Raw genomic sequence first — 24,802 nt, 5'->3', positions numbered from 1 at the left:
CGTTGTCCTGTTGCATCATCCATCCTCTGTTGAGCTTCAGTTGGAGGACAGATGGTCCCATCAACTTCATTTTTGTTTAATGTTTTTCTTATTGTAGATTTATCAACAAAAATGTTATCATGTGGCAAAGATTTCTGTATTCAGTCTCCAGCTGACACTCTAGGATTCTTCCTCACCTCATTGATCATTCTGCATGTGCTGTGCTCTTACAGTCATCTTTACAGGACTTTACCACATGTAGGGAGATTAGCAGCAACAGTGCTGAACTTTCTCCATTTGTAGAGCGTCTGTCTTACCGTGGACACATGAACATCAAGACTTTTAGAGATACTTTTGTAACCCTTTCCAGCTTCATGCAAGTCAACAATTGTTGATCGTAGGTCTTCTGAGAGCTTGATCTTTATTGTGTGAGGCGTGATTCACATCAAACAATGCTTCTTAAGAACAGCAAACTCAAAACTGCTGTGTTTTTTATAGGACAGGACAGCTTTAACCAACTCATCCAATCACATCTCATCACATCCTGAAATCAATTAGCTCTTAGACAAGTCATTAGTCTAGAGGTTCACTTACTTTTTCCCCCTCACTGTGAATATTAACATATTGTGTTCAATAAAATCATGCAAACATATGTGTGTGGTTTTAGTTTAATCAGACTGTGTTTGTCTATTGTTGTGATGTAGATGAAGATCAGAACACATTTAATCACCAATTTATGCAGAAATACAAAACTAATCCCAAAGAGTTCACATACTTTTTTTTGCAACTGTATCTATGTTTGTTCAGGTAAATTTCTGTTGTATTGCTTTTTTAGTAACGGAAAACACAAATAACATTTCTGTTCCCGTAAATGAGCTGCTGGAGCTCCTTCACAGCGTCAACCAGCAGCTCAGTTTCCTCTGCTGAGAAGAGTTTGTTGAACACGTCCAGGTAGCTGCACCGTTAAAATAGCAATCCACCAAAGACAGAGCTCACCTGATCTACTCTTAAAGAGAATGATGAGGAAGAGACACTCTGATTGGTTTATGTCACATTACGTCCAAATCTAACCACACCCATGATTAATTTAGAGAATAAGTACTTGCTTTTGCGAGTTTTGAGCCGCACAACTTTTTTTTTAAGTCATTACAATAGCAAAGACACACCGACGCGCCCTAAATCAAGCTGAAAATAAGGCCCTGCAGGTTTGATTCTGGGTTTACAAAATGTCTAAACTTTAAAACTGTTGGAAGTTACAACACAATTAACTTTGACAGTCCCTTCAGTCAGAGCATCATCTCTAAACAGCTGCAGGGCTGAAGATAAAACAGCAGGAATGGGTCGGGTTTTCTGCTATTGTTTTACAACCTGTTCTGAAACATGTCAGATGAAACTGAAAGAGTGCAGACTAAAGTTCTCAGGTAAAAAACCTGCACTGTTGCTTTTGAGAGACAGTTCCTCGAGATCAGTTTTAATTGGGTGAAATAAAAAACCCTACAGAACTTGTTCTGGTTGGTTGCAAGCGGAGAAAAGTTTAACAGTTGTGGTTTTTGGTCGTCATTCAATTCTTTCACAAAGATCTGTAATACTGATTCGTCTGACCACAATACACTGTGTTTCCACTGTGTGATGGATGATGATCCCAAATTCCTTAGAGAATAGTCTAGAAGAAAAGTGGGCGGAGCTTCTGATCATGGTGAACATAAGGCTTGTGTACAGTAGATTTGTTAGTAGTATTAGTGAATATAGTAACAGGGTTGTGGCTGCAGATACATGATATTCTGTGTTGTTCTTGTTTTGTTTATAATGTAATTAAACAGATTGTGCTGACAGATGTCGTACAGCATGTATAACATGTCAGTCAGGTTATAGGTGGCAGAAATCACTGCTGGTTGGCAGAATTAAGCAGCTGATTTAACTCAGGCCGGAGTGACGTATGAGGGATAATCTGTGGATTATGTTCGGTATTTCACAGGTTGTTCGGTGCATCTGGAAGCATCAGAGAAGAGGGTGTGACCCGGTGTAACCTGAAGCCCTGTGAGAACATGTGAGAGCTCCTGACTGAGGAGATTAGCACGATAGAAATGCAGAAGAACATTTCATATCTAAAGTTGAATGGGTGTTCCCACCTGTTGGATCAAGTTCTTAAAGCCTCTCATGTTTCAGGTTGAGAAACAAGGTTTGAGTTATTTTGACACCTTTCGCAAAAACATTACATTAAAACCTGTTTACTTATACCCACCCCTCACCACAACCAGAATTTGGGAAACAATTCATATTTACTATATTTTTGCAATTAAAAAATTCTGATGTGCTTAAAAAAATCTTTTTTTTTTTCAGAAATTCAGAATTAATGCAATTTTATAACAATGGTGTAAAGAGCAATACCACTAAACTCTCAGAACCCTGAACCAAGTCCAGCTGATTTTTAGTGTTTAGATCAGAGTCATACATTCATTATATTGTGATTTTTACGAGATTCTAAGCAATTCAGATACGAATCATAATAATGTTGTACTGTAATGTAGAGCAACACTGTAGCACTGGGCACATACATCCTATAAAGAACATGTGGCTCCCAGTAGTTTTTAGAATACAGTTTTAAAATTTGTTTTTAGTGTGTAAGGCTCAGGTCTGATAGATAAATCTTTATTGTAAATTTACTGTACATCCTGTACATTTGCACTTCTGGATTCTTTTACATTCTACTAAATACAATACATTACCTGCACAGGTTTATATTTTTTCTGTATAGTTGTATACGCTGATAACTGCTCATTTTGTATTACTGCACTAATGATAGTATACATATATATATATATATATATATATATATATATATATATATATATATATATATATATATATGTATACTATAGTCAGATTACCTTTATACTTTGTATAGTTTTTGTATTTATATATCCTTGTATATATCTTATAATAGTTTTAAATTTCTTACTTACTATATCATCCCTGTTACTATCTATCTATCTATCTATCTATCTATCTATCTATCTATCTATCTATCTATCTATGTGTACATCTGCGCTGCATGTCCTGTTGAAAACACTGTTCTGTGTTAAATCAGCTTCACACTGTACAGACATACAGATATACGCACTGAAATCTTCTCACTATATTTACTTTCTCACTCCCACACCAGACAGCTCTGACCAATCAGAGGAGTCAACGTGCTTGCAAAGTTTATTGGTTTATTGGTGCACATTTTTCTGCGTTTAGGTTTTTATTCCTGTGTGAAAACAAACCAAACAGGGGGAGAAACTGAAGCTACAAATAAACAAATTCATCACCTGATCCACATCATAGAAACTTTCACAACTACAGGTGTGAAAACTCCCTACAATTTCTGTAACTAATTCTGTTTAATATTTGTATTTGTGCAGCACTTTCATCAACTAATGTAGTAAAATGTAGTAAAATGTAGTAAAATGTGCTGCAGGGCGAAGAACAGCTGGAACATCGGACTGAACGGTGCTGTTAAACGAGTGCTGAAAAGAAAGCCCTGAGGGTAAGCAGGTCCTGCAGGCCCCGCCCACTGATACTGTTCAAGTGCAGCAGCATCACATCCACTACCTGCTACCTGCCTCATACACACCTGTACCATCACACAGGTAAGCACTGCACCTGCACTTATTCTATATAATAATGGGGTGTTACTACGGTGTTGCTAGGAGGTTGCCATGATATACTGGATGTTTACTGAGTGGTTCCACATGTCTTTCAAATGGTCACCTAGACATTTTTGGAAATAAATGGGAGGAATGAGGGATGAAAAATGACAAATAAATGAGTGCAGGTCAAAAAGTCCTAGCAGTATTCCCAGATAACAGTGTTTGGTTAACAGAACAATAGAATAGCTTTCTGAATGTTACAGTTACCTTTTTTTAGAACGTTCAATCTGTCAATTCTTTGGATGTTTTTGTGTGTTTTTTATTTGACGATTTTAAACATTGTGTTAACATCTTTACAGCATCTCTCGTATCATTGTTTTAATTGTTAGTTTTGGGAATGTTACTTTTAACATTTCTTTGATGATAGTAGCTGGGAACGTTGTGTGAGATTAATTCTAATACAAACCAGTATCATGTCATTATTTCTGTAACGTTACGGGCTAACCTTTTCAAAACATTGCTAAACTTTCTTACAGCATTCTCTGTTAACTGGGTCTTAAATTTTGTGTATTGGGTGAACAGAAGTACAGTTAATGAACCTGTGATTTTCCACTGTATTTAATCTTAAGGAGAACATTACACTGTAAATATCTACCAGAAAAACAGAAGAAGAAAAAGAATATGCTTTACGATATTCTTACACAACAATAATAATAATAATAATAATAATAACAGATTTATCCAAGATTGTAGATTTTAAATAGAGTAGATTTTAATCACAAGCATGGATACAGTGATGGTTTCAAACACAATAAGAGACATTACACATATATAACAGAGAAAAACTAGAATTTAGTCGCTGATCTTTTTATATATACCCTCCCATCACACCTGAAGCAATTTATATGGTAGAGTTGGTTGCATTTGATAATTACAGGGCGAGTCTGATCCATAATTAGAACTCAGATGATGTGAAATATGGGAACTATGTAACATCTCACACCTAACAAACGCTTAATGTTCAACCCATAGTGTTTTATAACCTGTATACCTATACACATAAATTAAACAGTTTTCAGGAGAGAAATCTGTGTAGATTAAAATCCGGCACTCGTTTGACTTTACAAGCAAATGTTTTTTTTTAAGAATTAAAGTTTTGTTTACTTCAGCGCCACCCAGCGGCGAGACCTGTGGAATTACAAGGGTCCCCTATTTTCGTCCACCTTACATTCAGCTTAAAATACCTGATGTTAACTGTAATATATATATATATATATATACTTAAGCTTTTATTTTAATAATAACAACTTCTAACCTGATATTAGTGGCTGATAATGTGTATAATAATGAGTATTTTCGAATCGCTGGGCTTATTTATTTATTTTATTTATTTATTTGTGAGAACACGTCTTTGCCAGCGCCCCCCAGTGGTGTATAATGACATGGCACTGCATTGTTGCTAGGTTACCTGTATGTGGCTAAGTAATACGTGAAGAGCTTCGGTTACAGTGCATTACCAGCTGATAATGGCACTCATAGAACGACTCTCAGCCAATCACATTGCAGGGTCGGAACTAACTGTGGTATAATTTTACAATAAGGGTACATCATTAATACTTACAGCAGTAATAAACACGATCAAAAGGCTAAGTCATGTCTCAACTAGCTTCTAATTGTCACTAATTAAGACATTATTAAACATCGCTACATTTTACAGTACAGTACTTCCTCTGCGGGGGCTAGACAAGCTGTCTGTGTGCAACTTAAAGTAGTTGAGTGCAGCAATTATTGAAAGGGGCACCAGAAATATTTTAACAAAATTTGTTTGCATGATTTTCACAAACTTCCAGTGGAGAACATCATGTTCTACTAGTGGAATCAGACTAAAGGTCTAAGATCTAAGTTTTGGATCTCGTTTATGTTCTGCAGATGTTTAGGTTCTGTTGATCTTCTTGTGTTGAATCTCCTCCAACGTTTCCTTCAGGATCAGTGAACGATGAGCTGGTGAACGAACCCAAACCACAATGAGAGAAAACACCATGATCTACAGAGCGCTCATCCTGTCTTTTCTCTGGACAGGTGAGATTATCTCAACACTTTTACCAGAATCAGATCTTCTGGGGCCTTTTGGGGGTTCAAAACTTACCGGTGCATCAAATTAGACGTGGCTTGATGTCTTTTTTTAGGTAGGAATATGGTTTAAACAGACCCTGAATCTGTAGATCCGGTGCTTTAGATTACATCTTAGTGCAACATCGTACAAAACTCAAATCTGGAGTTACAAGGTTATGACAAATGATTGAGATTTCCATTTCTGCCTCTCTAAAGACGCTGCATTTAAAGTCATTCTACAGTTCTACAATGAAATAAGCTACTAATTTCCCAAATGGCCATTGGCCAATATAACACATAAAACAAAGACAAAAACACACAAATCCACCAATTACAGATAAGGCAGATAATGAACACATAAATACACCAGTTAGATACTTTAAACACCATTATCTCAACTATACTGACAGAAACATCGAGAAACAATGAATTTGACGCACTGGTGAATTTTCAGAACCTCATTAGACTAGGTTTCTCCCACATGTGAAACACCAGCTAATGATGATGTCATTGTTTTGATTAGGATGCTGCACAGCTCTGATCACTGTACAGGTAAGATCACCTGGAGACCACCAGCACTGTATCATTAAAAATACGTTTTGTTTAAATTACTTTTTATTTTGGTTGAAAGTAAACGATGAAAAGATACGTCTTTACACAAACCAGGGTTCATACACTTTTTAACCAATACATTCCAATGATTATTTCATCACTTGTCCATGCCTTCAAATTTTCATGACCATACGATAAAAAAAAGTGCAGACATGGACAGTAAAACCAAAAATCTACTAAAACTATGATCAAAATTGTTTATTATAATCCAGCTGATGTATTTGTATCTCAAAACTGATTTTCTCCATCGATAAACAGCAACATAAAGAATTGTAGACCAAATTTCCACAACTTTTCAAAACTTTCTGGGTATTTTTATTTTCCAAAACTTATCCAGGCATGGAAATGGCTATTTTCAAATTCCATGACTTTTCCAGGTTTTTGCATGACTGTACGAACCCTGACAAGCGTATTTTCAATCTGTTTAAGACATTTTTTTTTACCTGTCATTTTCATCCAAAATGGAAAATTGTTTCAATGTCCTTTTTCTTATGTTATTTTTTTTTTACGATATAGCATTATATATATAATGGAGAAAATAACTGAGTTAAAGTAAGGTAAAGTTTACCAGTAACACGTTTTTCTGCTGATTTTCTTTTAGTGCAATTCAACTCAACTCAACGGTAAGAGTGATTCATCATTCTATCACACTGATAATGTTCTTTTAACTTGTACACAGTGTGTTCAGTAATGCTTTATAATGCCATTCTTAATATTTTACTTAATGTCACTCTGCTACACATTATTAACCCTCATTCCAAAAACCCCAACAACAGGATCACCATGCAGCCTGAACATAGAGTAAGTTATTAATCTTCTCATGTTACTGTTTTTTGGACTGTTGTAAACTTCAGGTTTTTGTGTCACATTGACTCAATGCAAACTTATATAAAATGTTTAAACCCAACTACTGAAGGAAGATGGGCCGTTGAAAAGAAAATTTAGTCTAGGGTTAGGCTTGTTCTCTGTCTGGGTAAAAAACAACCATGTCAGCCATATATAAACTGTAAATGGACATAAATATATGTGCAATATCCTTGACATATTAGACACATATAATTGAATAACTTTTCTCTTCTTCAAACAGAACCAACATCATCAATTCCACCACCAATTCCACCACCATAGATGCTATCCCCATCAATTCCACCACTAATTCCACCACCATAGATGCTATCCCCATCAATTCCACCACCAATTCCACCACCATAGATGCTATCCCCATCAATTCCACCACTAATTCCACTCAGGTTTCTTGCAGTAGTGGCAATGTAACATCTGATGGACTATGGGTAAGACATCAAGCACTGCTTTTTCCCCAGTGTTTCTTTTTCACACATATCAATTTAAAAAAATCAACCTTCCAGAAAGAAGTACTGTTATTAGTTATAAAAAAAAATAAAAACAACATTCAACATCTTTTGTTTTATAAGTCATTGCATATAATAGCTTATATATATAAACACTGCAGTGGTATGTAGATGTTTTTATAGTATATGTTATTAAGAAAGTATTCTGTATTGTACTTATATTTTGTATATGTTTTATGTTATGTATAAGACCTATGTGACATAAAAATAAACCTTAGACAAATTATAGATTTTCCAAAGGCTGAGACTCTTGGTGAAACAGAAAATGTTAAAAAGTTAACAGATGTGACGGTGTTAAAAACAAATGTAAAACAATGCACCACAAATGTAAATGATCTTCGGCTGATTCTTTACTAGTCCTGGAGAGAACTCAGCTGGTAATTATTCACAAGGGCCCACATTACATTTGCATTAGCCAAGACATACTTTATTTATAATTTAAACATTATATCAGAAACTCTATTAAATACAAAAACAACAAGAAAAAGACTCATAATGACCACCTTACACCAAACAATCAAGAGGACAGGAGTGCTGCAACTCAAGCAAGGCTCATCTGCTTTAATTCCAGCATGGAAGTGTTGTCTGTGATGGTGAAAACACCTGAAAGTTGTTTGGTGTAACAACAACGTAATAACAAAAATAATCAAATTAATTTAATTCTGTTTCAGGGTGTAAATTCGTCTGCAGGTCTGGCTTTCATGACTGAAGCTTTGGGCTCTCTGAGTTCAGAAAATCTGAAGAATGTGGAGTTCATTCAGACATGGGTGTGCGCTTGGCTCCTCCCACTCCTGCCAATCATTGATGACAACTTCATGTCAGAAATGAACAAGAAGAATTTCAGCTGTGAGAGTTACCAGGAAATGTAAGTGCTAAAACACACAGACTCATGTTTTGCTATCTTTTAAAGGGTTGGGGTTTGAACCATGGGTTAATTTGGGTTCCAGTACTGAACTAATCAGACCTAATATTGTTTCTATGTTTTTAAAGTTCTATGTATTGTGTGCACATTTCTAATCTTCCCCTGACACCTGTAAAAATATTAGTTGAAATATTAATTATTTTTTTTAGTTGGAAGTCCCTCCTCCTAATTTAACAATCTAAAAATTGAATCTCCCCAAACCCCAACCAATGAACCAGATCGGGCCCAAAATATCCAGCCCGAACCGCCCCGCCCCACCCCGCCCCACCCCGCCCCGCTCCGCCCCATACACTGTCATTATGAGTCGGAGCTTTATAAATTTGGAGGCTGTTTGAATGAGTGAAATCTGTTCAGAATGATGTTAATTAACATTGCAACACTGAAAAAGCATAGACCTATTATTTAATAAAAAAAACGATTATTAAGATCGGATCTCCGATTAAAGATTGAAACACCAACAATGCGAACGTTGATCCAAAGGCCTAAACATCGGTAAATTATGTATAAATGAATGAATTTTCTCTAATCTAATATGATTTAAAATGGTTGAATAATATCAATTAATTTCTAAACAAACAATTTTTTTATATTAAGCTTATAGTCTGTGTGCAAAAACACAAAAATCAGTAATAAGGCTACACACTGCAATGCACTGTATGCTACTATCTAAATAGACAACCCTAGCAGTGATTCACTGTACATTATAGTATGACACATGAAAAGGTGTGATGTATGAGAAAAGTACAGTTTGACTTTTGTATTTCTTTTCTGCAGTGTCAAATTTCTAACCCAGCAGACCAATATAACGGACATGGAGCAGCAAATATCAATCTACACACATTTCATTTTCCCTTTCCTCAACCGAAGCTCAGGTGACATGAAATAATGAACACGCAACAATTAAAAACTTTAGAAGCAATTATATTTTACGTGCAATGAAAAACACACTGACATGAGCTGAAGGCTTTTATTGTAAATATGAATATTTTTGCTTAAATTCTCAGGGTGTGTCTCTGGAAACAAATCTTTTAAAAACTGGCTGAGAGACAATTTGGGCAGTTTCTCAGGTTTTGCATCTTGGGAGGACATCATAACTCTTAATGGAAATGTCTCAGTGGTAAGTGATTTTTTTATTTATTTAACAGAAATAAAAAATGGCAATATAAAATTAAATGACAAATTATTTTCCTACATCCTACATACATAAATCTCTGGGGTAACACCATTGTTTCCTGTTCTAACGTTCAAGACTCGTAGAGCTATTGTCCATCAATTTAGATTTCTGTTTTAGGTCCAATCACAGCAGGGAAACTGCAGGAATACGACTCATATTCACAGCCAATTCCTTTTTTATTTCTCTTAGGTGGCAGTCATCGACTCCCTTTCTCCAGAACAGAAAGCACAACTGATACTGGACCCATCTGGTGGGGCTCTAGAGAATGAGACATTGGTGAAGGAAGTGATGATCGGAATGCTGTCATCTTCGGCAGAGGAGCAGCTGAATGTGTTCTTTGAGATGTTTGTCAACATCACCGAAGAGGTAAGCTGTTCTTCTGTAAAAAGTACATGTGGCATCACCCAACAAAGCAAACTTTGTGGAAATTGCAGTGGAGCAATACAATTTCTACAGTAGATTTAAACCTGTTATTTTCTTCTTTTCTAGAAACAAATCGACTTCATTGAAAACGAAGCTGTGAGAGACACGATCCTGAACCTGACTTTGACTGCTCTGGCTCCCGAATTTGACGTCTTCCAGCCAAGTCAGTTTAAGTTGTGGTTCCAAGAGTATCTCGTAGTTCTTCTGGCCAGTTTCCAACCCAGCTGGCTTGACCTGATCCCCAGAAACCTCAGCTGTGATTCCTATAAGGCAATGTGAGTGACTGATTCTGTTTAGTTAACTTGGATAACTTATGGAACATGTACTGGCTCATAGAATTGGGAATAAAAATGGGGTAACAGAATGTTTTCTGTTTTACACAGTTTGAGGGGCATGGACATGAGTCTGGCAGTTCTTCCACTTGACCTGGAAGAGGGACTCAGATTGAGCAGAGAATTACTGAGCCTAATTTTGCCACAAGGTATGCAAGGGACACAAATTACAAAAACACACAATGGTGGATTTAGCTTGCCCATTACCATAGAATAAACGCAAAATTTTCCCTTCGTCTTCTCTAGATTGCACGGCTCCCTTCCCCGTAGGAGTGGTAAGTAGTCCTCTGTAAGGAACTGCATTGTTTTATGAATGTACATGAAAACTATTACCACTGGCTAACATGCTTTCTCATCACTTGTTTTCCTTTAGTGCAAGGAGACAGTTGTAGATGGTAAGAGATAAAGCATGTGCTTTCTTAATAATTCTAAACTTCCAGATCACGTGTTGCAAGCATACATTTGAGTAGGCTGATGATCATTTTTATGATGAATTTTCTTTCTTTTCGCAGATAATTTTTGTCAAGAAGTAGGCGGGTAAGTCTTTGTGCTTATAACGAATTAAAATTGTAGAACTCTGAGAAGTATTACAGGTGATATAATAGAATTTTATCCTCCACAGTCTTCCACCACAGACTCAAGCCTCTTTTGGAAATATCTCTGAAAAACTCTGCAACATCAGCATCTCTCAATACATCTGTTCATCAGTAAGGCCTCTAAGAACCCGTTGCAAAATTCCTCTTGGCAATCCTCTCCTTATGCAGCATGTTGTCATTTACGTAACCATTTAAAATGGACTTTTTTGAACCGGTAATTATGTTTGTTTGTTTTTTTTAGGATGAAGCTCTGTCCTCCAGTGACCTTGTCACAGTGCTGACATGTCAGCTCGCCAGCAAATTGGACTACAACACGACAGTTTGGAAGCTTTTCTTCCAAAAGTTTGAAGCATCTCTGGATGAAGCCCTAGACACTTTCTCCGAAATGGTAGGTAACACTTAGTGGCAGCTTAACAAAACTGTAACATTGGTTTGGAATTGTATATTCCAACGTCCACTTTCTCTTACAGACTCTGAACATCAGTCTGTCTCAACCGTATGTTCTTGATGCCGTCGGTGAGGTAAAACTCAACAACTTCAGTGAGGCACAGCTTACGGATGCTGCCTTCATCAACAAGTGGTTCCAGATTAGGCTCAGACCATTTTTGTCAACAGTGTCCACAAACTTCCTCTCCTGTCTCAGTTCTAAGAACTTCAGCTGTCGGTCCTACCAAGTTGTGTAAGTATGGAGAGCAGAATTTTAGGACAGCACAGCAGGGATTTATGTAATGCAGTTTGTTAAGAAAAAGCGTAGAATCCACAGTAAGGTCTGATCTCTTCTTATCCAACTTAGGGTGAAGGCATTTAGCGGGCAAGATCAACTCATGAAAGAGCATCAGAAATGGGCCGTCTTTAATTATTTCATCTATCCCTTCCTCTCAAGAGATGACCTTTCAGGTACAAAGAGACATTTTGCCCTCCTTGACAACTAAATGCAATAAAACAAGATCTCTTTACAAAGTTCTATTTTCAATCCCTTTGCTTTTTGCTTTCACTGTAGATCCTGGGTGTGTTTCCAGTGCTTCTGACAGCAAAGACTGGTTACAAAAGAACTTTGGAGAGTTCCTCAACTATGCCACTTTGACAGAGCTCACAGATCTATATGCAAATTTGTCCACCGTAAGTGACATCAAACTTGCACCAGTTGTGCGTTTTTTGGGGGTATGATGTCGACTATCAGGCACGGGTAGTAACGGCTGGTCATTCTGGCGTTTTACAGTTCGAATCTTTGGATCTGCTGACCCCTAGCCAAGCAGCTGAACTCACTCTGACTTCTGGAGCACTGAACAGCACAAGACAAATCGACCAAGTGTTCAACCGACTAGACAATGGCGATGCTTTTGGGAACCTGGATGAGTTTCTCACAGCCCTCACTGATCGTAAGGTAAGTGACAGGCTCAAACTGTATAAAATCCCTACACAACTACACTTGCAGTGGGGTGGTATCTGTGATTTGAGGAAAGACACTGGCTTGAGATTCAATTCCCGCCTCTTGCGTGGTTTCTCTGCAGGTCGACCAAATAATTCCTGCTGTGAGAGATGTGATGATGAATCGAACCTTCCAGATCATCAGCAAAGAATTGCCAGAGTTTGAGACCTCTGACTGGATAGACTGGTTTGATGTCAAGCTAGTCCCTATCCTTCCCAGTTTCACTGCTGAGATGCTAGCGGTGGCCATCAACCACACCAACTGCACCAACTACCGAGTAATGTAAGTTTATGGTTGCAAAACTGCAATTCTCCGTTGCTGTCCAACTTACTGCCCTTGCAGCCTAGAAATCAACTGTTGCCATTGGCAAATGCCAAGTCAATTTCTTATCAGATATAATGTTCTCTTCTTGCAGTGTTTCAGGAATGAGCCATGTCTTCTTTGAAATGACTGCCAGCAGGAGGGAGGAAATAACAGAGGTTTTAGTCAGTTTCCTGAAGGATTCTGCTGCAGAGGTCAACACACCAGGTACATGCCCCTTCGTACACAGCTGCTTCCAGGCATGTGTTTGCAGCATGTTTTGCAGTCATTGTTTCTCAGATACAGCGGCCTCATAATATGACGGGACCTGTACCGTTTTCTTTTTCTGCTGTTCTGTGTTCAATCAGTTTGCAGCAAGGATATCCACGGTGATGCAGAATGGCTGAAAACCAACTTGGGTCAGTTCTGGAAAATGGCAAACTACTCCGACCTCAAAGACCTGAACATCTCTGGGGTAACACTATCGTTTCCTGTTCTAACGTTCAAGACTCGTAGAGCTATTGTCCATCAATTTAGATTTCTGTTTTAGGTCCAATCACAGCAGGGGAACTGCAGGAATACGACTCATATTCACAGCCAATTCCTTTTTTATTTCTCTTAGGTGGCAGTCATCGACTCTCTTTCTCCAGAACAGAAAGCACAACTGATACTGGACCCATCTGGTGGGGCTCTAGAGAATGAGACATTGGTGAAGGAAGTGATGATCGGAATGCTGTCATCTTCGGCAGAGGAGCAGCTGAATGTGTTCTTTGAGATGTTTGTCAACATCACCGAAGAGGTAAGCTGTTCTTCTGTAAAAAGTACATGTGGCATCACCCAACAAAGCAAACTTTGTGGAAATTACAGTGGAGCAATACAATTTCTACAGTAGATTTAAACCTGTTATTTTCTTCTTTTCTAGAAACAAATCGACTTCATTGAAAACGAAGCTGTGAGAGACACGATCTTGAACCTGACTTTGACTGCTCTGGCTCCCGAATTTGACGTCTTCCAGCCAAGTCAGTTTAAGTTGTGGTTCCAAGAGTATCTCATAGTTCTTCTGGCCAGTTTCCAACCCAGCTGGCTTGACCTGATCCCCAGAAACCTCAGCTGTGATTCCTATAAGGCAATGTGAGTGACTGATTCTGTTTAGTTAACTTGGATTACTTATGGAACATGTACTGGCTCATAAAATTGGGAATAAAAATGGGGTAACAGAATGTTTTCTGTTTTACACAGTTTGAGGGGCATGGACATGAGTCTGGCAGTTCTTCCACTTGACCTGGAAGAGGGACTCAGATTGAGCAGAGAATTACTGAGCCTAACTTTGCCACAAGGTATGCAAGGGACACAAATTCCAAAAACACACAATGGTGGATTTAGCTTGCCCATTACCGTAGAATAAACGCAAAATTTTCCCTTCGTCTTCTCTAGATTGCACGGCTCCCTTCCCCGTAGGAGTGGTAAGTAGTCCTCTGTAAGGAACTGCATTGTTTTATGAATGTACATGAAAACTATTACCACTGGCTAACATGCTTTCTCATCACTTGTTTTCCTTTAGTGCAAGGAGACAGTTGTAGACGGTAAGAGATAAAGCATGTGCTTTCTTAATAATTCTAAACTTCCAGATCACGTGTTGCAAGCATACATTTGAGTAGGCTGATGATCATTTTTATGATGAATTTTCTTTCTTTTCGCAGATAATTTTTGTCAAGAAGTAGGCGGGTAAGTCTTTGTGCTTATAACGAATTAAAATTGTAGAACTCTGAGAAGTATTACAGGTGATATAATAGAATTTTATCCTCCACAGTCTTCCACCACAGACTCAAGCCTCTTTTGGAAATGTCTCTGAAAAACTCTGCAACATCAGCATCTCTCAATACATCTGTTCATCAGTAAGGCCTCTAAGAACCCGTTGCAAAATTCCTCTTGGCAATCCTCTCCTTATGCAGCATGTTGTCATTTACGTAACCATTTAAAATGGACTTTTTTGAACCGGTTTATTTATTTATTTATGTTTGTTTGTTTTTTTTAGGATGAAGCTCTGTCCTCCAGTGACCTTGTCACAGTGCTGACATGTCAGCTCGCCAGCAAATTGGACTACAACACGACAGTTTGGAAGCTTTTCTTCCAAAAGTTTGAAGCATCTCTGGATGAAGCCCTAGACACTTTCTCCGAAATGGTAGGTAACACTTAGTGGCAGCTTAACAAAACTGTAACATTGGTTTGGAATTGTATATTCCAACGTCCACTTTCTCTTACAGACTCTGAACATCAGTCTGTCTCAACCGTATGTTCTTGATGCCGTCGGTGAGGTAAAACTCAACAACTTCAGTGAGGCACAGCTTACGGATGCTGCCTTCATCAACAAGTGGTTCCAGATTAGGCTCAGACCATTTTTGTCAACAGTGTCCACAAACTTCCTCTCCTGTCTCAGTTCTAAGAACTTCAGCTGTCGGTCCTACCAAGTTGTGTAAGTATGGAGAGCAGAACTTTAGGACAGCACAGCAGGGATTTATGTAATGCAGTTTGTTAAGAAAAAGCATAGAATCCACACTAAGATCTGATCTCTTCTTATCCAACTTAGGGTGAAGGCATTTAGCGGGCAAGATCAACTCATGAAAGAGCATCAGAAATGGGCCGTCTTTAATTATTTCATCTATCCCTTCCTCTCAAGAGATGACCTTTCAGGTACAAAGAGACATTTTGCCCTCCTTGACAACAAAATGCAATAAAACAAGATCTCTTTACAAAGTTCTATTTTCAATCCCTTTGCTTTTTGCTTTCACTGTAGATCCTGGGTGTGTTTCCAGTGCTTCTGACAGCAAAGACTGGTTACAAAAGAACTTTGGAGAGTTCCTCAACTATGCCACTTTGACAGAGCTCACAGATCTATATGCAAATTTGTCCACCGTAAGTGACATCAAACTTGCACCAGTTGTGCGTTTTTTGGGGGTATGATGTCGACTATCAGGCACGGGTAGTAACGGCTGGTCATTCTGGCGTTTTACAGTTCGAATCTTTGGATCTGCTGACCCCTAGCCAAGCAGCTGAACTCACTCTGACTTCTGGAGCACTGAACAGCACAAGACAAATCGACCAAGTGTTCAACCGACTAGACAATGGCGATGCTTTTGGGAACCTGGATGAGTTTCTCACAGCCCTCACTGATCGTAAGGTAAGTGACAGGCTCAAACTGTATAAAATCCCTACACAACTACACTTGCAGTGGGGTGGTATCTGTGATTTGAGGAAAGACACTGGCTTGAGATTCAATTCCGGCCTCTTGCGTGGTTTCTCTGCAGGTCGACCAAATAATTCCTGCTGTGAGAGATGTGATGATGAATCGAACCTTCCAGATCATCAGCACAGAATTCCCAGAGTTTGAGACCTCTGACTGGATAGACTGGTTTGATGTCAAGCTAGTCCCTATCCTTCCCAGTTTCACTGCTGAGATGCTAGCGGTGGCCATCAACCACACCAACTGCACCAACTACCGAGTAATGTAAGTTTATGGTTGCAAAACTGCAATTCTCCGTTGCGGTCCAACTTACTGCCCTTGCAGCCTAGAAATCAACTGTTGCCATTGGCAAATACCAAGTCAATTTCTTATCAGATATAATGTTCTCTTCTTGCAGTGTTTCAGGAATGAGCCACGTCTTCTTTGAAATGACTGCCAGCAGGAGGGAGGAAATAACAGAGGTTTTAGTCAGTTTCCTGAAGGATTCTGCTGCAGAGGTCAACACACCAGGTACATGCCCCTTCGTACACAGCTGCTTCCAGGCATGTGTTTGCAGCATGTTTTGCAGTCATTGTTTCTCAGATACAGCGGCCTCATAATATGACGGGACCTGTACCGTTTTCTTTTTCTGCTGTTCTGTGTTCAAACAGTTTGCAGCAAGGATATCCACGGTGATGCAGAATGGCTGAAAACCAACTTGGGTCAGTTCTGGAAAATGGCAAACTACTCCGACCTCAAAGACCTGAACATCTCTGGGGTAACACTATCGTTTCCTGTTCTAACGTTCAAGACTCGTAGAGCTATTGTCCATCAATTTAGATTTCTGTTTTAGGTCCAATCACAGCAGGGGAACTGCAGGAATACGACTCATATTCACAGCCAATTCCTTTTTTATTTCTCTTAGGTGGCAGTCATCGACTCCCTTTCTCCAGAACAGAAAGCACAACTGATACTGGACCCATCTGGTGGGGCTCTAGAGAATGAGACATTGGTGAAGGAAGTGATGATCGGAATGCTGTCATCTTCGGCAGAGGAGCAGCTGAATGTGTTCTTTGAGATGTTTGTCAACATCACCGAAGAGGTAAGCTGTTCTTCTGTAAAAAGTACATGTGGCATCACCCAACAAAGCAAACTTTGTGGAAATTACAGTGGAGCAATACAATTTCTACAGTAGATTTAAACCTGTTATTTTCTTCTTTTCTAGAAACAAATCGACTTCATTGAAAACGAAGCTGTGAGAGACACGATCTTGAACCTGACTTTGACTGCTCTGGCTCCCGAATTTGACGTCTTCCAGCCAAGTCAGTTTAAGTTGTGGTTCCAAGAGTATCTCATAGTTCTTCTGGCCAGTTTCCAACCCAGCTGGCTTGACCTGATCCCCAGAAACCTCAGCTGTGATTCCTATAAGGCAATGTGAGTGACTGATTCTGTTTAGTTAACTTGGATTACTTATGGAACATGTACTGGCTCATAGAATTGGGAATAAAAATGGGGTAACAGAATGTTTTCTGTTTTACACAGTTTGAGGGGCATGGACATGAGTCTGGCAGTTCTTCCACTTGACCTGGAAGAGGGACTCAGATTGAGCAGAGAATTACTGAGCCTAACTTTGCCACAAGGTATGCAAGGGACACAAATTCCAAAAACACATAATGGTGGATTTAGCTTGCCCATTACCGTAGAATAAACGCAAAATTTTCCCTTCTTCTTCTCTAGATTGCACGGCTCCCTTCCCCGTAGGAGTGGTAAGTAGTCCTCTGTAAGGAACTGCATTGTTTTATGAATGTACATGAAAACTATTACCACTGGCTAACATGCTTTCTCATCACTTGTTTTCCTTTAGTGCAAGGAGACAGTTGTAGACGGTAAGAGATAAAGCATGTGCTTTCTTAATAATTCTAAACTTCCAGATCACGTGTTGCAAGCATACATTTGAGTAGGCTGATGATCATTTTTATGATGAATTTTCTTTCTTTTCGCAGATAATTTTTGTCAAGAAGTAGGCGGGTAAGTCTTTGTGCTTATAACGAATTAAAATTGTAGAACTCTGAGAAGTATTACAGGTGATATAATAGAATTTTATCCTCCACAGTCTTCCACCACAGACTCAAGCCTCTTTTGGAAATGTCTCTGAAAAACTCTGCAACATCAGCATCTCTCAATACATCTGTTCATCAGTAAGGCCTCTAAGAACCCGTTGCAAAATTCCTCTTGGCAATCCTCTCCTTATGCAGCATGTTGTCATTTACGTAACCATTTAAAATTCACTTTTTTGAACCGGTTTATTTATTTATTTATGTTTGTTTGTTTTTTTTAGGATGAAGCTCTGTCCTCCAGTGACCTTGTCACAGTGCTGACATGTCAGCTCGCCAGCAAATTGGACTACAACACGACAGTTTGGAAGCTTTTCTTCCAAAAGTTTGAAGCATCTCTGGATGAAGCCCTAGACACTTTCTCCGAAATGGTAGGTAACACTTAGTGGCAGCTTAACAAAACTGTAACATTGGTTTGGAATTGTATATTCCAATGTCCACTTTCTCTTACAGACTCTGAACATCAGTCTGTCTCAACCGTATGTTCTTGATGCCGTCGGTGAGGTAAAACTCAACAACTTCAGTGAGGCACAGCTTACGGATGCTGCCTTCATCAACAAGTGGTTCCAGATTAGGCTCAGACCATTTTTGTCAACAGTGTCCACAAACTTCCTCTCCTGTCTCAGTTCTAAGAACTTCAGCTGTCGGTCCTACCAAGTTGTGTAAGTATGGAGAGCAGAACTTTAGGACAGCACAGCAGGGATTTATGTAATGCAGTTTGTTAAGAAAAAGCATAGAATCCACACTAAGATCTGATCTCTTCTTATCCAACTTAGGGTGAAGGCATTTAGCGGGCAAGATCAACTCATGAAAGAGCATCAGAAATGGGCCGTCTTTAATTATTTCATCTATCCCTTCCTCTCAAGAGATGACCTTTCAGGTACAAAGAGACATTTTGCCCTCCTTGACAACAAAATGCAATAAAACAAGATCTCTTTACAAAGTTCTATTTTCAATCCCTTTGCTTTTTGCTTTCACTGTAGATCCTGGGTGTGTTTCCAGTGCTTCTGACAGCAAAGACTGGTTACAAAAGAACTTTGGAGAGTTCCTCAACTATGCCACTTTGACAGAGCTCACAGATCTATATGCAAATTTGTCCACCGTAAGTGACATCAAACTTGCACCAGTTGTGCGTTTTTTGGGGGTATGATGTCGACTATCAGGCACGGGTAGTAACGGCTGGTCATTCTGGCGTTTTACAGTTCGAATCTTTGGATCTGCTGACCCCTAGCCAAGCAGCTGAACTCACTCTGACTTCTGGAGCACTGAACAGCACAAGACAAATCGACCAAGTGTTCAACCGACTAGACAATGGCGATGCTTTTGGGAACCTGGATGAGTTTCTCACAGCCCTCACTGATCGTAAGGTAAGTGACAGGCTCAAACTGTATAAAATCCCTACACAACTACACTTGCAGTGGGGTGGTATCTGTGATTTGAGGAAAGACACTGGCTTGAGATTCAATTCCGGCCTCTTGCGTGGTTTCTCTGCAGGTCGACCAAATAATTCCTGCTGTGAGAGATGTGATGATGAATCGAACCTTCCAGATCATCAGCACAGAATTCCCAGAGTTTGAGACCTCTGACTGGATAGACTGGTTTGATGTCAAGCTAGTCCCTATCCTTCCCAGTTTCACTGCTGAGATGCTAGCGGTGGCCATCAACCACACCAACTGCACCAACTACCGAGTAATGTAAGTTTATGGTTGCAAAACTGCAATTCTCCGTTGCGGTCCAACTTACTGCCCTTGCAGCCTAGAAATCAACTGTTGCCATTGGCAAATACCAAGTCAATTTCTTATCAGATATAATGTTCTCTTCTTGCAGTGTTTCAGGAATGAGCCACGTCTTCTTTGAAATGACTGCCAGCAGGAGGGAGGAAATAACAGAGGTTTTAGTCAGTTTCCTGAAGGATTCTGCTGCAGAGGTCAACACACCAGGTACATGCCCCTTCGTACACAGCTGCTTCCAGGCATGTGTTTGCAGCATGTTTTGCAGTCATTGTTTCTTAGATACAGCGGCCTCATAATATGACGGGACCTGTACCGTTTTCTTTTTCTGCTGTTCTGTGTTCAAACAGTTTGCAGCAAGGATATCCACGGTGATGCAGAATGGCTGAAAACCAACTTGGGTCAGTTCTGGAAAATGGCAAACTACTCCGACCTCAAAGACCTGAACATCTCTGGGGTAACACTATCGTTTCCTGTTCTAACGTTCAAGACTCGTAGAGCTATTGTCCATCAATTTAGATTTCTGTTTTAGGTCCAATCACAGCAGGGGAACTGCAGGAATACGACTCATATTCACAGCCAATTCCTTTTTTATTTCTCTTAGGTGGCAGTCATCGACTCCCTTTCTCCAGAACAGAAAGCACAACTGATACTGGACCCATCTGGTGGGGCTCTAGAGAATGAGACATTGGTGAAGGAAGTGATGATCGGAATGCTGTCATCTTCGGCAGAGGAGCAGCTGAATGTGTTCTTTGAGATGTTTGTCAACATCACCGAAGAGGTAAGCTGTTCTTCTGTAAAAAGTACATGTGGCATCACCCAACAAAGCAAACTTTGTGGAAATTACAGTGGAGCAATACAATTTCTACAGTAGATTTAAACCTGTTATTTTCTTCTTTTCTAGAAACAAATCGACTTCATTGAAAACGAAGCTGTGAGAGACACGATCCTGAACCTGACTTTGACTGCTCTGGCTCCCGAATTTGACGTCTTCCAGCCAAGTCAGTTTAAGTTGTGGTTCCAAGAGTATCTCGTAGTTCTTCTGGCCAGTTTCCAACCCAGCTGGCTTAACCTGATCCCCAGAAACCTCAGCTGTGATTCCTATAAGGCAATGTGAGTGACTAATTCTGTTTAGTTAACTTGGATTACTTATGGAACATGTACTGGCTCATAGAATTGGGAATAAAAATGGGGTAACAGAATGTTTTCTGTTTTACACAGTTTGAGGGGCATGGACATGAGTCTGGCAGTTCTTCCACTTGACCTGGAAGAGGGACTCAGATTGAGCAGAGAATTACTGAGCCTAACTTTGCCACAAGGTATGCAAGGGACACAAATTCCAAAAACACACAATGGTGGATTTAGCTTGCCCATTACCGTAGAATAAACGCAAAATTTTCCCTTCGTCTTCTCTAGATTGCACGGCTCCCTTCCCCGTAGGAGTGGTAAGTAGTCCTCTGTAAGGAACTGCATTGTTTTATGAATGTACATGAAAACTATTACCACTGGCTAACATGCTTTCTCATCACTTGTTTTCCTTTAGTGCAAGGAGACAGTTGTAGACGGTAAGAGATAAAGCATGTGCTTTCTTAATAATTCTAAACTTCCAGATCACGTGTTGCAAGCATACATTTGAGTAGGCTGATGATCATTTTTATGATGAATTTTCTTTCTTTTCGCAGATAATTTTTGTCAAGAAGTAGGCGGGTAAGTCTTTGTGCTTATAACGAATTAAAATTGTAGAACTCTGAGAAGTATTACAGGTGATATAATAGAATTTTATCCTCCACAGTCTTCCACCACAGACTCAAGCCTCTTTTGGAAATGTCTCTGAAAAACTCTGCAACATCAGCATCTCTCAATACATCTGTTCATCAGTAAGGCCTCTAAGAACCCGTTGCAAAATTCCTCTTGGCAATCCTCTCCTTATGCAGCATGTTGTCATTTACGTAACCATTTAAAATTCACTTTTTTGAACCGGTAATTATGTTTGTTTGTTTTTTTTAGGATGAAGCTCTGTCCTCCAGTGACCTTGTCACAGTGCTGACATGTCAGCTCGCCAGCAAATTGGACTACAACACGACAGTTTGGAAGCTTTTCTTCCAAAAGTTTGAAGCATCTCTGGATGAAGCCCTAGACACTTTCTCCGAAATGGTAGGTAACACTTAGTGGCAGCTTAACAAAACTGTAACATTGGTTTGGAATTGTATATTCCAACGTCCACTTTCTCTTACAGACTCTGAACATCAGTCTGTCTCAACCGTATGTTCTTGATGCCGTCGGTGAGGTAAAACTCAACAACTTCAGTGAGGCACAGCTTACGGATGCTGCCTTCATCAACAAGTGGTTCCAGATTAGGCTCAGACCATTTTTGTCAACAGTGTCCACAAACTTCCTCTCCTGTCTCAGTTCTAAGAACTTCAGCTGTCGGTCCTACCAAGTTGTGTAAGTATGGAGAGCAGAACTTTAGGACAGCACAGCAGGGATTTATGTAATGCAGTTTGTTAAGAAAAAGCATAGAATCCACACTAAGATCTGATCTCTTCTTATCCAACTTAGGGTGAAGGCATTTAGCGGGCAAGATCAACTCATGAAAGAGCATCAGAAATGGGCCGTCTTTAATTATTTCATCTATCCCTTCCTCTCAAGAGATGACCTTTCAGGTACAAAGAGACATTTTGCCCTCCTTGACAACAAAATGCAATAAAACAAGATCTCTTTCCAAAGTTCTGTTTTCAATCCCTTTGCTTTTTGCATTCATTGTAGATTTTGGGTGTGTTTCCAGTGCTTCTGACAGCAAAGACTGGTTACAAAAGAACTTTGGAGAGTTCCTCAACTATGCCACCTTGACAGAGCTCACAGATCTATATGCAAATTTGTCCACCGTAAGTGACATCAAACTTGCACCAGTTGTGCGTTTTTTGGGGGGTATGATGTCGCCCATCAGGCACGGGTAGTAACGGCTGGTCTTTCTGGCGTTTTACAGTTCGAATCTTTGGATCTGCTGACCCCTAGCCAAGCAGCTGAACTCACTCTGACTTCTGGAGCACTGAACAGCACAAGTCAAATCGACCAAGTGTTCAACCGACTAGACAATGGCGATGCTTTCGGGAACCTGGATGAGTTTCTCACAGCCCTCACTGATCGTAAGGTAAGTGACAGGCTCAAACTGTATAAAATCCCTACACAACTACACTTGCAGTGGGGTGGTATCTGTGATTTGAGGAAAGACACTGGCTTGAGATTCAATTCCGGCCTCTTGCGTGGTTTCTCTGCAGGTCGACCAAATAATTCCTGCTGTGAGAGATGTGATGATGAATCGAACCTTCCAGATCATCAGCACAGAATTCCCAGAGTTTGAGACCTCTGACTGGATAGACTGGTTTGATGTCAAGCTAGTCCCTATCCTTCCCAGTTTCACTGCTGAGATGCTAGCGGTGGCCATCAACCACACCAACTGCACCAACTACCGAGTAATGTAAGTTTATGGTTGCAAAACTGCAATTCTCCGTTGCGGTCCAACTTACTGCCCTTGCAGCCTAGAAATCAACTGTTGCCATTGGCAAATACCAAGTCAATTTCTTATCAGATATAATGTTCTCTTCTTGCAGTGTTTCAGGAATGAGCCACGTCTTCTTTGAAATGACTGCCAGCAGGAGGGAGGAAATAACAGAGGTTTTAGTCAGTTTCCTGAAGGATTCTGCTGCAGAGGTCAACACACCAGGTACATGCCCCTTCGTACACAGCTGCTTCCAGGCATGTGTTTGCAGCATGTTTTGCAGTCATTGTTTCTTAGATACAGCGGCCTCATAATATGACGGGACCTGTACCGTTTTCTTTTTCTGCTGTTCTGTGTTCAAACAGTTTGCAGCAAGGATATCCACGGTGATGCAGAATGGCTGAAAACCAACTTGGGTCAGTTCTGGAAAATGGCAAACTACTCCGACCTCAAAGACCTGAACATCTCTGGGGTAACACTATCGTTTCCTGTTCTAACGTTCAAGACTCGTAGAGCTATTGTCCATCAATTTAGATTTCTGTTTTAGGTCCAATCACAGCAGGGGAACTGCAGGAATACGACTCATATTCACAGCCAATTCCTTTTTTATTTCTCTTAGGTGGCAGTCATCGACTCCCTTTCTCCAGAACAGAAAGCACAACTGATACTGGACCCATCTGGTGGGGCTCTAGAGAATGAGACATTGGTGAAGGAAGTGATGATCGGAATGCTGTCATCTTCGGCAGAGGAGCAGCTGAATGTGTTCTTTGAGATGTTTGTCAACATCACCGAAGAGGTAAGCTGTTCTTCTGTAAAAAGTACATGTGGCATCACCCAACAAAGCAAACTTTGTGGAAATTACAGTGGAGCAATACAATTTCTACAGTAGATTTAAACCTGTTATTTTCTTCTTTTCTAGAAACAAATCGACTTCATTGAAAACGAAGCTGTGAGAGACACGATCCTGAACCTGACTTTGACTGCTCTGGCTCCCGAATTTGACGTCTTCCAGCCAAGTCAGTTTAAGTTGTGGTTCCAAGAGTATCTCGTAGTTCTTCTGGCCAGTTTCCAACCCAGCTGGCTTGACCTGATCCCCAGAAACCTCAGCTGTGATTCCTATAAGGCAATGTGAGTGACTGATTCTGTTTAGTTAACTTGGATTACTTATGGAACATGTACTGGCTCATAGAATTGGGAATAAAAATGGGGTAACAGAATGTTTTCTGTTTTACACAGTTTGAGGGGCATGGACATGAGTCTGGCAGTTCTTCCACTTGACCTGGAAGAGGGACTCAGATTGAGCAGAGAATTACTGAGCCTAACTTTGCCACAAGGTATGCAAGGGACACAAATTCCAA

At 39.8% G+C, this 24,802-nt stretch overlaps 1 protein-coding gene across 1 annotated transcript in view; it reads left to right on the top strand.

The window, feature by feature from the left end:
- Nucleotides 1-5,445: 5,445 nt before the first annotated feature.
- LOC111190109 (uncharacterized) overlaps nt 5,446-24,802 on the top strand; it is a 33,127-nt gene continuing 13,770 nt past the window's right edge. The window contains exons 1-10 of the mRNA XM_049469561.1: nt 5,446-5,690; nt 6,247-6,275; nt 6,937-6,958; nt 7,112-7,136; nt 7,423-7,627; nt 8,377-8,570; nt 9,402-9,499; nt 9,632-9,744; nt 9,991-10,167; nt 24,364-24,572. Coding sequence (XP_049325518.1) covers nt 5,636-5,690; nt 6,247-6,275; nt 6,937-6,958; nt 7,112-7,136; nt 7,423-7,627; nt 8,377-8,570; nt 9,402-9,499; nt 9,632-9,744; nt 9,991-10,167; nt 24,364-24,572 — 1,127 coding nt within the window. The 5' untranslated portion in view covers nt 5,446-5,635. The remainder of the gene's footprint in view (nt 5,691-6,246; nt 6,276-6,936; nt 6,959-7,111; nt 7,137-7,422; nt 7,628-8,376; nt 8,571-9,401; nt 9,500-9,631; nt 9,745-9,990; nt 10,168-24,363; nt 24,573-24,802) is intronic.

The sequence above is a fragment of the Astyanax mexicanus genome, chromosome 21 (assembly GCF_023375975.1).
Source record: "Astyanax mexicanus isolate ESR-SI-001 chromosome 21, AstMex3_surface, whole genome shotgun sequence".
NCBI classification, from domain to species: Eukaryota; Metazoa; Chordata; class Actinopteri; order Characiformes; family Acestrorhamphidae; genus Astyanax; species Astyanax mexicanus.
This window is presented reverse-complemented; position numbering and strand designations above follow the sequence as displayed.